Source organism: Macrobrachium nipponense, chromosome 1 (genome assembly GCF_015104395.2).
Source record: "Macrobrachium nipponense isolate FS-2020 chromosome 1, ASM1510439v2, whole genome shotgun sequence".
In the NCBI taxonomy this organism is placed as follows: domain Eukaryota; kingdom Metazoa; phylum Arthropoda; class Malacostraca; order Decapoda; family Palaemonidae; genus Macrobrachium; species Macrobrachium nipponense.
In genome coordinates this window covers 45,123,780-45,138,779 of record NC_087200.1, presented here as the reverse complement: position 1 = coordinate 45,138,779, position 15,000 = coordinate 45,123,780, and the positions used below count along the sequence as shown (strand labels likewise).

Here is a 15,000-nt window from a genome sequence, read left to right as displayed (position 1 = left end):
AGCATCAAATGCTAAAGAAACGAAAATATACCAAATTACAAGGAAGAAATATGCTGATTTGTCTTTGCTGGTATACACATCACGTGAGCCATAAATTTCACTCTGTAATCCGGCTCTGGGGGCCAGATAATTCAAGCTAAGTTAAACCTTTTCAGAGGCACTATGAGAAACGATATTAGCCAGAATGTTGCATTTTAGATCATTTTGAAGTTACAGTACTCATTTGGTTTTTTTAATTTACCTTGAAAATGGACAGGGTATCTTCCATTAAAAAAGTCATCGAAATGCAAAGAAAGATCTATAACAACTTTTTATGATCTCTGGACAACTGGAGAAGAAATAAGATTATATATATATGATATATATATATATATATATATATATATATATATATATATATATATATTATAGATATATACACGCGACGATGATGAAGTCAGGAGCCTAATATTAGGGACCAAGGGTAGATGGACACAGGAACAATCTTCTTCTTCTTCTTCTTCTTCTTCTTCCCAGCTTGTTCCCATTTTTATATGGGGTCGCCGTTTCGGATGAGCCGTTTCCATCTATTTCTATCCTGCGCTTCTGCCTCATCAATTCCCTTCTCATGTAAGTCTCCTCTCACATAGTCCTTCCATCTCTTTCTTGGTCTACCTCTTCTTCTTCTTCCTTGCACCTCCACCCCCATAGTATGTCTCCCAGCGTGGTCCTCATCTCTCCTCAACAGGTGTCCATACCATCTCAGCCTCCCCTCCTGCACTTTCTTTGATACTTCTACCACCTTAGTCGACCCCCTTATGTAGTCATTTCTGATCCTATCCTCTCTTGTCACCCCAGATATCCACCTAAGCATTCTCATTTCTGCCACATCCATCTTCTGCTCTGTTTTTCTCATGCTTGCTGTTTCCGTACCATACAGCATTGCTGTTCTTACCACCGTCTTGTGAAATTTTCCTTTTAACCTAAGCGGCACTCTTTTGTCACAAAGAACTCCAGAGGCCGCTCTCCAGTTGTTCCAGCCTGCCTGTACCCGATGTTTTACTTCTTCTTCCATACTTCCTCCAGCGTTAACAAAAGATCCCAAACACTTAAACTTTTCAACTCTCCTTATTTGCTCTCCACCAAGCTGAATACTTTCTCTATCATCCCCCTCAGTGGTGGTACACACATATATTCTGTCTTAGATCTACTTATTCTCATTCCTCTGTCCTCCAGTACTTGTCTCCATCTTTCCAATTTCACTTCTAGATCTTCCCTGCTCTCTGCACACAGAACAATATCATCCGCATACAATATGTTCCATGGTACTGTCTCCCTTACTTCCTCTATTATAATATCCATCACTATGCTAAAGATAAATGGGCTCAGAGCCGACCCCTGGTGTAATCCTACTCTCACCTCAAAACCTTCTGTCTCCCCAACACTGCTCCTCACTCTGGTAAATACGTTCCGGTACATCTCTTGTATCAATCGCACATACTTCTCTGGCACCATCTTCTCCCTCAGACTCCTCCATACCTCTTGTCTCGGGACTCGGTCATAAGCCTTTTCAAGGTCAATGAATACCATATGTAGGTCCCTTTGTCTTTCCCCGAATTTCTCCATTATTTGCCTCAGACAAAATATACCATCTGTTGTTCCCCTTCCCTTCATAAATCCCATCTGCTCTTTACCTATTTGTACTTCTTCACTCAGTCTAGCATCTATCATCCTTTCCAGTATCTTCAAAGTGTGGGACATCAATTTAATGCCCCTATAATTACCACACTCTTGGGCATCGCCTTTCCCTTCAAAAATTGGGATTAATATACTCCCACGCCACTCATTTGGTATCTTTTCCTGTTCAAGGATCTTTATCATAAGATCGTACAGGAACAATCAACAGTATTTATTTGGGCCAAAGGCGTTGAAAATACAATGAATTATTGCGAAACGCCATCGGCCACAATAAATGCTGTTGATTGTTCTTGTGCCTTTCCATCTGCCCTTGGTCTCCTTATAAATATGTATATGCATATATATGTGTGTGCGTGTGTGTGTGTGTGTCTGTAGTTTCAACAGGGCTTCCTCCATCATTAGCCGCCATTTAAAATTCTAATGAGTTGCTGAACGCCTGTTAAGATACTATTTTTGTTACTTTTAAGACTATGCAAACGTGAATTCGCCCTCACTGTGATGTACACTGTTATAGTGAATGCGATTAACTAAACATTAGAGCAAATTCGAAACAAAAATTGGAAAACAATAAAATGCTTGCTTCCCTCTTGAATAATGAACATCTGATTGATTACAACCCAAGTGAGTGAAAGTCTCTTACCTGTATATCCAGGTATGTAAGACATGGAGTACTTGTGATGTGGACAGGAAGTTGAAGTGATATTTCTCAGTTCTTTTCACTTTTTATGCCTCAGCTTTCTCTCGTTCCTTTTCTCTTACCTCCTGTTTCCCTTCCTCCTCATTCTTCTCTTGCCATCTTTTACTCAGGGATTACTCTTTCCATATCCAAGGATGCATTTGGAGGTTCATTCAATAGATCTTCACAAATAGCCACACTACCTTTAGTAAAGATTTAGTAGGGTATACCTGTAAAAAAGATAAGAAGAAATATAGAAACAAAAATGGAGAACTCCATTGGGGAGTTGGACAGTCACCCAAGTTCAGTCTCAGCAGGGGGTTGTGAAAAGGAGTGGGAAGAGGGTGCCGTAAAAATAACTGAAAACGACAGATATCAACAGACATCAGTGTCTAATCCATAGTTTTCGAAGTCGCTGAGATGAAAAGTGATACTCTTGATGCCATTTAAGTCCAAGCTCAACCCTGATAAGAAGGTGGGGTGAGAAATAGTAGGAAGAGGGTGACATGTAAAAATGACCAAAAAAGACATTTATTGGCGTCTAATCCTTTCTTTTCGAGGTCACTGAGATGAACTGTGATGCTCCTGAAGCCCTTCAATTCCTTGTTCAACCCTGATAGGAAGGGTGGGTGAGAAGGGGTGGGAAGGGGGCAACATATAAAAACACAAAAATGACAGATATTAGTATCTAATCCATAGTTTTCAAAGTCACTGAGATGAATAGTGACACTTCCGATGCCCTTTCAGCCCAAGTTTAGCCACGATAGGAAGAGGGTGAGATGGGCGAAGGGGGTGACATAACCAAAAATTATAGATATTAGTGTTTAATCAATAGTTTGTGATGTTGCTGAGATGAATAGTGACACTCACAATAGCCTTCAAATCCAAGTATAGCCCCGATAGAAAGGGAGTGTGAGAAGGGGTGGGAAGGGGATGACATGTAAAAATAACCAAAAAGGACAGGTATTAGTGTCTAATTTACAGTTTTCAAGGTCGCTGAGACAAATAGAGACACTCCAGATATCCTCTAAGTCTAAGTTCATCCCAGATAGGAAGAGGGTGTGCGAAAGTGGTGACATCTAAAAATAACTGAAAACTACAGATATTACTGTCCTAATCCATAAGCTTTTTTCTTTGAAGGTCCCACTGAGATGAAAAAAGTGGACCACTCCCCCGATTGCCTTTTTAAGTTGTTTTTGAACTCCCAAGCCCGATAGGAAGAATAGGGGGGTTGGGAGAATGGGTGGAAAAATGAAATGTCAAAAGAAATGAGATGGGTTAAATTAAGCTTGGGTTAAAATCCTTAATAAGGGAAAAAATTGGGTGGGGGAGACAAGGGGGTTGAAATAATAAAATGTTTGAGAAAAATTACTGGGCCAATATAACCTTGAAAGCAACTATTTCCTTCAAACCTGGAAAAAAAAGGAAACGAGAGGAAGATGAACAGCAGAAATGCAAAGAAGAAGGAAGAAAAGAGAGGAGGGAGGAGAGAGTAGAGGTAAGCAAAGGGGGGTTTTTGGGGGAGGAGGAACAGAGAAGAAGAGAGAAGTTTTTTTTTTTTTTTTTAACCCGGAAATTCAAAATTTCAGAAGGTTTTTCCCCAGGGCGGTGGGGCCCGGGTTGGTAGCGCTTGAAGTAAAATGGTTTAATATATAACTATAATATACTTACTTAATAATATCAATATATAGTATAATATATAACCTATACTTATATCTTAACTATATTGTAATAACTAATATAATATTATATTATTATATTTACTAACTATATAAAGATTATACTAATAAAAAAATTAAATTCAAATATTTAATTGATACATATATAAAAAAGGATTTAAGCCCCCGAATACCCGAACGGGAAAAATGATAGGTCCAGAAACTTCCAGAAGCTGCTTTTCCGTCTTTGAACTTCCAGGTACAGTCGGTCCCCCCCAAGGAAAAGCCTAACTAAAGTACAAGTAAATTGGGGAGGAAAGGGTTCCCCCCCTTCCAGATACAAAACAAACAAGAATCAGGAAATAACCAGAATGGTTTAAAATTAAAATCAAAAAAGCGGGTAAAAAAATTTAAGAAAAGGGAAATAAATCCAGGAATTGATTAAAAATCTGAATATCCAACAACGGGTTCCCCTATTCAAAACTTAAACTTGTAAAGATCAGAGTTCCCCCATTGGACCCCTAAAACCGAAGAAATTTCTAACAAAAGGCAAAATCCTTTTTCACAGTCCCCCCAAAACAATGTAAAAAAACCGTGAACTATAATTAATTTTTTTGAAAAATAATGCTTTCAAAATTTTATCACTTATCCAACTTTTTTCATTAATGAAAGGCCAAATCCAAAATTTTTAAAAATAAAAACCAAGAAACTTATTCAAAGTTCTTTTAGAAAACATTTTCTAATTAAAATTTGGACCTTGGAAAAAAAAATAAAACAAGAAAAATTCCAAATGGAAATATTTCCCTTTTAACTTCGTATGGTCCACTTTTAACAAGTGGGAAACCTAAAGGCCCTTTTCCTTGCGCCCTTGGACACTCCAGAGTTTCGAACTACGGGATGGTTAATTTAACATTCTTCCCATAAAATGTAGCGAATAAATGCCAAAAACTTTCGATTATTTTGCCCCAGTTTCCTTCCATCAGAATATTGAATGTTTTTGCTTTTTGAGAAGGACCCCGGGCCGGAGCTTGTGAAAAAGAAATTTGGAGGCCCGGTACCCCTTTGTCCCCCCCGTAAAAAAATAGACCCTTTTGTTTTATCCAACACTTTTTTTGCAAGGAATTTTCCAAGTAACAAAATTGCAAAGCCTCGGAAGACTTTTAAAAAGGAAGAAATTTTTTGGATTAACTGAAACTTCCTTGGGGGACATTAAATTAATTAAACTGAAAAAAACAACAATTTTTCACATGGTTAAAAAAAGCTTTTAAAAACTTTTTAAAATTCTAGGAAATATCTAAAAACCTTTCATCATAAGGTAATTTTTAAGAAAAATGGATTTAAAATGCCCTTTAACTAAATTCCCAAAAGTTTTGGTTTTTCCCCCACATTAGTTGAAAATTACAAAAATTATTTTTTTCTAGCCTCCTTTTTTTCCCCATGCCACCATCTTTACAGAAAAAAGTCCCCTTTGGGTTATTTTTTTAGTTCCCCCACGAATCGTAACTATCATAAATAGGTTTTTTAATTTTAAAGAAGTGCGGCTCCAATAAAACCTGGCGGGCTTACAGCACAGCGGCAAAAAGCCCCCTTAGGACAACATCCCAGAAAAAAGTCAAAAACAGAAGAATTTTTTTTTAAAAACATTTTTTTTGATGGTGATTGGAAGGGTCTAGTTTAATTGGGAAACAAAAAAGCAGGCCAAGTATTTAGTTTTTGAATTTTCGAAAGACTGAAAAAGGGTTTGGAAAATTTCCCCTTATCATTTTCCTTATGGCAAGTTTTTTAGCAAAAAAAATCCAAGAAAAAAAAAATTTCCAAATTTACCCAATTTCTTTTTTCTTTCCCAACTTTTACCCAACAGTAAAAATCTTTTTTATAGGGAAAGGGACTAAATTATTTGAAGATTAATTAAGGCAATTTTCCTGGAGGATTTTTCGCTAAGGAAATGGCCAAACTTTTTAAACAAGAAAGAAAATATTCAAATCCCACATAAAATCTTTTAAACCAAATAAAACCTTTTTTTTTGGGGGGGCCAAACAAAAATTTCCTTGGGGGTAAGAGTTTGGGTCTTCAAAAAAATTTTCCAATGGTAAATTAAATATCTTGGCTAAGGACAGGAGGTAAGGGATTACCCCATAAGCCCATGGCCCAAAACCTTTTTTTTTTGTTTACAAAAAAATCCCCATTGAAACAAAACCCAAAAAATTTTTTTTTACTATCTTTGGATAACAAACCCTTAACCTGTATGGAACCTTAAATGAGGATATTTGCTTACACTTTAAAGGGAATGTCATTGAACGGCTTCCTAAAATTTCCCTCTTCCAAGAAATATTCAAAAAGTAAGTCAATCTACAAGGCACTTTTGATAAATAAAGAAGACAACAGTTCAAAACTAACCCAATAATTAAAAAATCAATAATTTTCACCAAAGAAATTTTGTTTAAACCATTTTTCAATTTTTTGTTTTACAAATAAAAATCCCAAACAATTGTTTTGTTTTTTTTTTTTTTTTAAACATTCCCCGTGTTTTAGAAAAAATGTTTGCCTTACCAAAAACAAGTAAGAATTCAAAATTTTTACAAGCCATGTTTTTTAGATACAAATTAATAAACGTAAAAACTTGAGCCCCAACTGCAATCCCCTAATTGCCAATTGGTCCCCCCTGATAGGGGTTTAAATTGATTTTATGTGTCCCCCCCCACCTTTGAAACCGTAAACCCATAACCATAATAAGGGTAGGGAGGCGGCCATTTGCGGTTGTAAAAAAAACTTGTTTTTTTAAATTAAATTGGCGGTCCCAAGCCCCCTTCAAAAATGGGAAAAAACTTTTTAATTTTGTTTTTTTTTTTTATTAAAAATGGGAAAAGTTTTAACTTGGTCCCTTTATGGTCAACCTCCCCCAAGAACCCTTTCCAGTTTTTATTCCCCCGTAATAAAGTATCCAGTCGAATTCCCATTTTTAGCAATGTTCAAATTTTATTTTTAAAGGTCAACTTTTATATAGTTCCCCCCACCCTTTTACTTCAATTCATATTTAAAACCAACTGCAATTTAGATTTTGTTTAATCCTGCCTTTTGTTATCACCTTCCACCAACTGGTTTTCCTGTCTTCCTTTCGTTTAATTTTTCCTTTAAAAAGCAGCCCTGAAGAAAAAGACGAAAGCGCTTTTGATTTCTTCTGAACTTAATGCAATTTGTTTTCCCGTGGGGTAATTCGGCCGGTTATTTAATGAAAGTCATGGGTGCCACATCCTACTGGTCGGATTTTTTAAGCATAATAAGAAAAGGAATGTAAATGTTAAGAATTGTTTTATTAAAAATTAAAAGTTGTGGGGGTTTCCTGTCATAATGATGCCAACAAAAAAAATCCCCCATTTTTTTAAAACACATTTGGGGAGCCAATTTTCCAAACTGAACTTGGGCGTTTGGTGGCAATACTGAATCTTTTTACCAAATTTGGAAAGGGTAAAAAAATGGCCCGTCTTTGGGGGTAACACAACAATCACCTCTTGGGCAACCACCAAAGGGGGCAAAGAGGTTGGGGCAAGAAAGCCCATAAGGAAAAAAAGGTTGAAACATAGAAAATATAACTGAAAGCCAAACCCAAGAATTTTTATTTAAGATGGGTCTTAAAATCCATAGTAATTCCCAAGGTCAACTAGGAGGAAAATGAATATTGAAATCCGCCCCCCGGACACTTGCCTTCCCTTTTTTGAATTCCCCCAAACGAATTTTCAGCCCCCAAACTAGGCCTAAGAAGGGGTTTGAGACCAGAGTTCGGAAGCGGGCTCCCGGGTAACCGGGGGTGGGAAAAACCAAAAAAATGTGGAAGATAATTCGAAAAAAATGAACAGAGTATTTAAAAGTAATTCTAAATTTTCCAAAATAGTTTTTTTTGAGGTCCAATTTAGATGAATTTAAGTGGACACTCTTCCAAATTGCCTTCCTAAGTACCAAAATTTCAAGCCCCAATAGGAACCCGGCCGGGAAGGCAAATGAAAAAAAAGCAAAGGGGTGATTGGGGAAAGGGTGTAATAAATGCCCAAAAAAATAAAACCCTGAAAAATAAAAAACAGATATTAGTGCGTTCCTAATTAAAACCTAAGTCCGTTCCCCAAGGTGAGGGTCCCTTGAGCATGACAATAGTGGATTTTCCCCCCCCCAATGCCCCCCCTTTCCAAGTTCCCAAAGTTTCCAGCCGGCCTTTGATCAGGCCATGGGGTGAGAAAGGAAGGGTTGGGGTTGGCAAAAAGGGGGGCGACTTTTTGGTAAAAACTAAACCAAAAACGTGACAGAATAATTAAGTGGTCTAATCCATAACTTTTTTTTCCCAAGGTTTTGCCCTCCAGATTGAATAAGTTGAACAACTCAAAGTTGATGCCCCTTTTTAAAAGTCAACCAAGGTTTTTAACCCAATTAGGAAAAAAGGGGGGTTTTTTTTGAAAGAAAGGGGAAGGGGGAAAAGGGGGGTTGACAATGGAAAAAAATAACTGAAAAAAAAAAGATAATTAAAGTTGTCTGAATCCCCATAGTTTTTTTTGGGACCGTCACTTGAAGGATGAAATAAATGCACACTTCCGTAAATGCCCCTTTTTTTACAAAGTCCAAGTTCAGCCCCAAATCAGGATGGGGGGTGTGGGTAGAATGAAGGGTGGGGAAAGGGGGTGGGAAATGCTTAAATAAAAGAATTCAACCAAGGTAAAGAAACCAAAATTGTCAGCCAAATATAATCCAAATTAGTTTTTTTTTGGAAGGCCTTTTAACTGAAGAATAAACATGTAGGACCAATGCCCCAAATTGGCCCCCTTCAAGTCTAAGGAATTCCCAAAAAAAGCCCTGAAATAGGAAAGGGGGCGGTTGGGGAGGAAGGGGTGGGAAGGGGAAATGCCCAACGTAAACAAGGCCGTAATCAACCTCAAAACTTAAACTTACTTCGGGAAAATTGCGTTTCCAACTGAATTTTTCCCCTCGTGGGCATAATGTTTGTAAAAAAACATTAAAAAATTCCCCCTTTTTCAATAAATTTTTTAAAACCATAAAATTAAAGAATGTTCGCCTTTTTTTTTTTTAAAATCGTATGGGCCCAATTCAGAAAGGCCCCCCCCTTGGTTTTTTCCAACAAACCTTTAACAATTAAATATGTTTAATACTGTTTTTATTAGATATAATTTTTTCAAAAAGGTTAATTGTTTGAACACCTGGCCCCAACAATCATTTTTAATTTTTTAACCCCTTTTTTTTTATTCTAATAAATAACAAATCAATAAAATAAATTAATATGCCTAAAAAATTCCGATATTCCCTTTTAACCTCAAATGGCAAAAAACCACTCCTCCCTTTTCAAGAAAAAAGCCCCCCTTTTTAAGGCTTTCTTCCCAATAACACCTTTCCCTATTTCCCCCCAACAAAGAAAAATAACAAAAATAAACGGGACCCAAAGTTAATTTTTCTTGTTAGCGGTTCTTAAAACTCCCAATGAGTAAAAAAGCGGAAAAATAACCGGAGGAAAACTACAAGATAATTTAAGTGTAATGATTTTTTAAATTTAAGTTTTTTCAAAGGTGCCACTTGAAAAGGAATAGTGGGGGACACTTCTGAATTTGTTTTCCTTTTTAAAAGTTTTTTAATTAAAGTTTTTTCAACCCCCTATAGTTAAGGGGAGTTTGGGGAAGGGAAGGTGGGTTCCCATAAAGATCAAAACTGATACCAAAAAAGAAAATTAATAGATTTAAAAATTAGTATCTAATCCATTGTATTTGAAGTCACTCAGATGAATAATGACATTGCCCTTTAAGTCCAAGTTCAGACCCAGTAGGAAGGGGGTTGAGAAAGGATGAGAAATAAAATGTCAAAAAATGACGGATATTAGTGTCTATTCCATAATTTTTGAGGTCGCTGGGATGAATATAGGCACTCCCGATATTCTCCAAGTCCAAGTTCAGCTCCAATGGGAGGGGTTGGTGAGAAATAGTGAATTATAAAATGTAAAAAATGCTGGGCAATGTAACAGGAAAGTGAGAGAGTGAGAGAGAAAGAGAAAGAGTAAGAGTTGCAAGGAGTTACCAGGATTAGGATGTCTCAAAGACTTGTTAGTCCATCTAAGAAGACATTGTGTGCTTTATTATCTCTAGGAGCAGGTTTTACTGTTCATTCTAGTGGCAGTTTATTCCATGTGTTACATATCTTTTATGTAAAGAAGTTCCCACAATGAGATGTGTTGTATCTCTTCAATTCTGCATAGTTTCCATCCATAATTTCTTGTTTGGTTTTTGTTTAATGTAAATAGCTTACTGTCTACTTCTATTGTGCCTTTTAGTATTTTGAATATTTCTATTAGTTGTCCTCACAATCATCATGCTTCTAAGGCATAGAGGGAGAAGATGTGAGAGCGAGAGTAGAGGGTGTTCAAGAGAGAGAGAGAGAGAGAGAGAGAGAGAGAGAGAGAGAGAGAGAGTTTATCAGCTGTCATTCAGAGTTCTCCTGGGCAGTCCCAGGTTGGTCAGCTTGTGTATATATATATATATATATATATATATATATATATATGTATATATATATATATATATATATATATATATATATATATATATACACAAGCTGACCAACCTGGGACTGCCCAGGAGAACTCTGAATGACAGCTGACTCCTCTCTCTCTCTCTAAACCTCTCCAAACTCTCTCTCTCTCTCTCTCGCTCTCTCTCTCTCTCTCTCTCTCTATGGCTTAGAAGCACGATGGTAAACTCACTGGGTGCTTTCATCCAATTTACATCCCATAGATATATTATCGGTTCCTTTATGGACTTGAAATGTTTGATGTAATAGGATTGCATGCTTTGATATTTTTGAAAGAATATACACACGCACACCCACAGACACACGCACACATACACACATACGTGTGTGTATGTGTGCGTGTGTCTATGCGTGTGCGTGTGTATATTCTTTCAAAAATATCGAAGCATGCAATCCTATTACATCAAACATTTCAAGTCCATAAAGGAACCGATAATATATCTCTGGGATGTAATTTGGGTGAAAAGAAAGTGTTTTGAAATAATTTTATGGTTAACAAAGCTCCAATAAAACAAACTTGAGGTTTCCCTTCGTTTCTGGCCTAGTCTCAAATGTATAAATCTTCCAGTGAAATATAACCGCATTTCCTTGATTACTGGGGCCATTGCTAATTATCTCTAATTAACTTTTGATTGCTGGTGTCGTGAGAGAATCAGCTTTGGGCAGCTTACGTTTCATAAAGAATTTGAAAAGGCTCATGAATCTCTATTAAAATCTTGTCAGTTTTTCATCGGGATAATTAACTGTTTGTTCTAAGAATTCTTCTTTTTTTTTATTACTCGTGATTTTGAAAAATAGAGAAGTATGGTGCATAGCTGTGTTTTTGTTCTACTTTTTTTTGTAGCACAAAATTATGGAAACTACAGAAATCATTTATTTAAAACGGATTGGATTTCGTGGTCTTACAAATCGCGTGAAGATTACAAATGCTAATGCCATGTTAATCCCTATAATTCTGAATGTCTCAAAAGACGTAGTTATAAAGATACACGTTATGCAACCGTGCTAATCATAATAATCTCTAGTAACATCTGGACATTAAAATCTTCCAACAGAGTTCGTGACATAAACTTCAAATTATCATTTTTACTGTTTCCCACTGACCCTATGCCCTAAGCCGTGCATGTCTCGAAGGCTTAAAAGACAGAACCTCAAGGTTAACAATAAGCTTCCAGCTAGGAGCTTGACGTTCCTGCACTATGAAGTTCCCCCGCTATATGAGCGTGTCCTTATTTTCTATTTCTTTTGAAGCTTGACGCTCCTTCTCTATATGCGAGCGTATGTTCGTACCCTCTTTCTTCCTCTTGATTAATCCACATGCGATAATATCTGAGGAACGGAACATAAACACGGATCTGGTAGAGTGCAAAGCCATTACCTCGATAAATAGAGATAGGTCATCGATCTCCGATGACGCGCCGCTGGTTAGTGCGTGTGTGTGTGTTTATCAGTTCTGATGCTGCTAATGGAAATACGAAATAGGTCAGATTATCCGTATACAATACATGATAGCCGTGAACCCAAGGAATGAAACGAATTGGTCTGATCGATTCTTCTAAAATTACTGACCAACCAACTCGTCTCCACCCTATCCGTTTGTGTGTCTAACTTTCATTTCCCTTGATGGGGGAGCGGGGTGGGACGCCGGGAAAGAACGATATAAAAACATTCCCTGAGATGTTAAGGAAAATAATAACTTTTTTGTCATGTTAGTGGCACTGCTAGTCTTAACGACTATATGTTGAATTAATTCCTTCTTTAACGACAGCATCGAACCTTTCACTATGCCTTTCACTGCTATATATAATAGGCCCTGGTGATCATTTTCCTGTTTATAACCATAATATTTCTTAACAAGACGTTCAAGCAAATCTCAAAAAAGAAAATAAAAACTTTTAGCAGTGTTTAAGAGTCGGTGTTGTCCAGTAATAACGAAAAAATTAACAAGTCTTTCAATAATGTCTGATTAATTCACTCAAGAAATTCCGATCATTATTTTTTACGTTGATTATAATCCTATTCTTTCATTGAAGGAAGCACATCAAAATATATACACATTTTTGAGGCTTCTTGCAATTTGCTTCGAATCGAAAGTGTTCCAAGAAATAAGTAGATGAACAAGTCTCTCATAAAATCTAGGGCATCAAGCAGGTTTCAAAGCACAGCATTATACAAAAGTAAACAATTAGCGAGACATTCTTGTTAATATTTGGACTTTCTGTAGAGGGCGAACAGTATGGTGTGTATGGTACAAGATTGTTTACGAGGGTAAACAATATTATCAACTTCTCTCTCATTTAGTGAGAATATGTATACGACAGTAACGAATTATCAAAACCTCTCTTCTGAATGTATGGATGTACGCATGTATACCATAATAACACCTCTTGAATATCTTCCTTTCAGTGTAAGTGTGTGTGTGTGTTGTGTGTGTGGATATGTTTTGGTCTATAGGGGTACGTTTCTGTGTTGAGTGTGAAGTGATGGAAGAGAAGGCATTGTTCTATTTCTTCATCAGAGTATAATGATTCTGGCCCGAAATTTATGGATTATTTTAGAGATTAAATGAACCTGCAGAGCGGGAGAGTGTATGGCAAAAATTACTAAAAGTTTGCATGTAATCTTAGACAAGCATCAAACCCAATTACAGAGCAGAAAATGATAAGGAATAGTGTTATAATCACTTTCGAAAGAACTCTTTAAACATTACAAGTGTTAATATAACCTATTTTAACTCAAATATACATTCTTTAACTTCTTTTTTTATATAAAATTAAGCTAGATTATGATGAAACTATTGTACTGAAGGCTTTTTTTTTAATTTAGCTTAGACTTTGATAGATGTAATTTTCTCTCTTTTCAAGTGAGCTATTGTACGACAGTATCACAGAATCAGCGTTATAATGAGTTTCTTAGGAAACGATTTCTCAATTCAAAGGTATTGATATTATCTTATAGCAGGACCATAAGCGAATTATGTTAAGAAATATTTGTGATATTGAAAATTTTAGGAGCAATATTAAATAAATATTTTGAATAGCATTCAGATATATTTGGAAAAATATTCAAAATTATTTGGAATAATATTCAAAGTTATTTGGAATAACATTTAATGATATTTGAAAAATCGGAACTCTATCTTTAACAGTAGATCTGAGCTCAATAGAACCCGAAGCATTTTCATTAGGCTTGATAATAACTAATGCTCTTATTGTAGAAATCTGACATATTGAAGGAAAATATAGGTGCCTCATCGTTCACTTTTTAAGACATTGAAATGGACCGTACACTTCATGCAGCATAAGGCATTGAAATAATATCATAAATCTGAATTATCATCAAACTTTACAAGGTTCTCAGAAATTATGAGTAATATTCTCTCTCTCTCTCTCTCTCTCTCTCTTCTCGCTCTCATCCACTCTCTCCTCGTCTCTCTCTCTCTCTCTCTCTCTCTCTCTCTCTCTCTCTCTCCTTGCACTTCACTCTTCACAATGGTATTTAAAAAGAGAAGATAACTGAAAAATACCTTTTGGTATTATCAAGAGAAAACTGAGATAATAAAGCTATATAATGATGCTATCATTTACGTCCTTCTTCGGAGCAATCCAGTAAGTAGCGCTAGAATTGCATTAAAAGAGCAAATTATATATGCAATCTACGCAGCCTGGAAAAATAAAGGGAAATGGTTATTAAATACTGAAGTCATGATTATCTTGGGAAAATATGAAATTCTATGAATTTTAGCCACATACTAACACAAGGTGGCGTTTCTTTATAATGTCTTAGACTAGTCCATTTACATACTACATTGTGGCTGTGTGGGGAAAAACAGAATAAATCTAAATGAGCTGAAAACGTCCGTCATCCAAGAGAGAGAGAGAGAGAGAGAGAGAGAGAGAGAGAGAGAGAGAGAGAGAGAGAGAGAGAGAACAAAAAATAAGCAATCAAATTTACAAAGTCAATAGATGTCACCGTATGTAACTTTGTAGTTGATAGCAATAAAATCCTAGATAATTTGGAAACCCGGTGGGAGAAAACCCTCGGAAAAATGGAGGAAGAAATCGTAGAGATGTTCGTCTCTATAATATGACACGAATTTGAAAGTCCTGATACACAATTGTTGCTCGTCTGAAGAAATATATAAGACGCGCTTTGTAAGTTTAGGAGGAGAAAAATGGGTATAAAAGCATTACATGGTAGCAAGTGTTAGAGAGAGAGGGCCATTGAATTAATAAAGTGTGTGATGGTGTGCAAGATGTAAGGGAATTACAAAGGAACAACTGATAGCCTCTGTTTATTCCAAAGGAGGACATAGAGTAGTAGTAGTGCACACGAGTGTCACCTAACACGAAGGATGATTTATTCTTCATGTTAGAAACCTTTCAATGGGTATGTATGAGTTTGTTGCGTGTACGG

General features: G+C 36.3%; 1 protein-coding gene across 1 annotated transcript in view; it reads right to left on the bottom strand.

Moving 5' to 3' along the window:
- Positions 1 to 15,000, bottom strand: part of LOC135220144 (uncharacterized) — a 26,415-nt gene that overhangs the window by 10,609 nt on the left and 806 nt on the right. The window contains exon 2 of the mRNA XM_064257436.1: positions 2,318 to 2,583. Within this exon, the coding sequence (XP_064113506.1) occupies positions 2,318 to 2,342 (25 nt within the window). The 5' untranslated portion in view covers positions 2,343 to 2,583. The remainder of the gene's footprint in view (positions 1 to 2,317; positions 2,584 to 15,000) is intronic.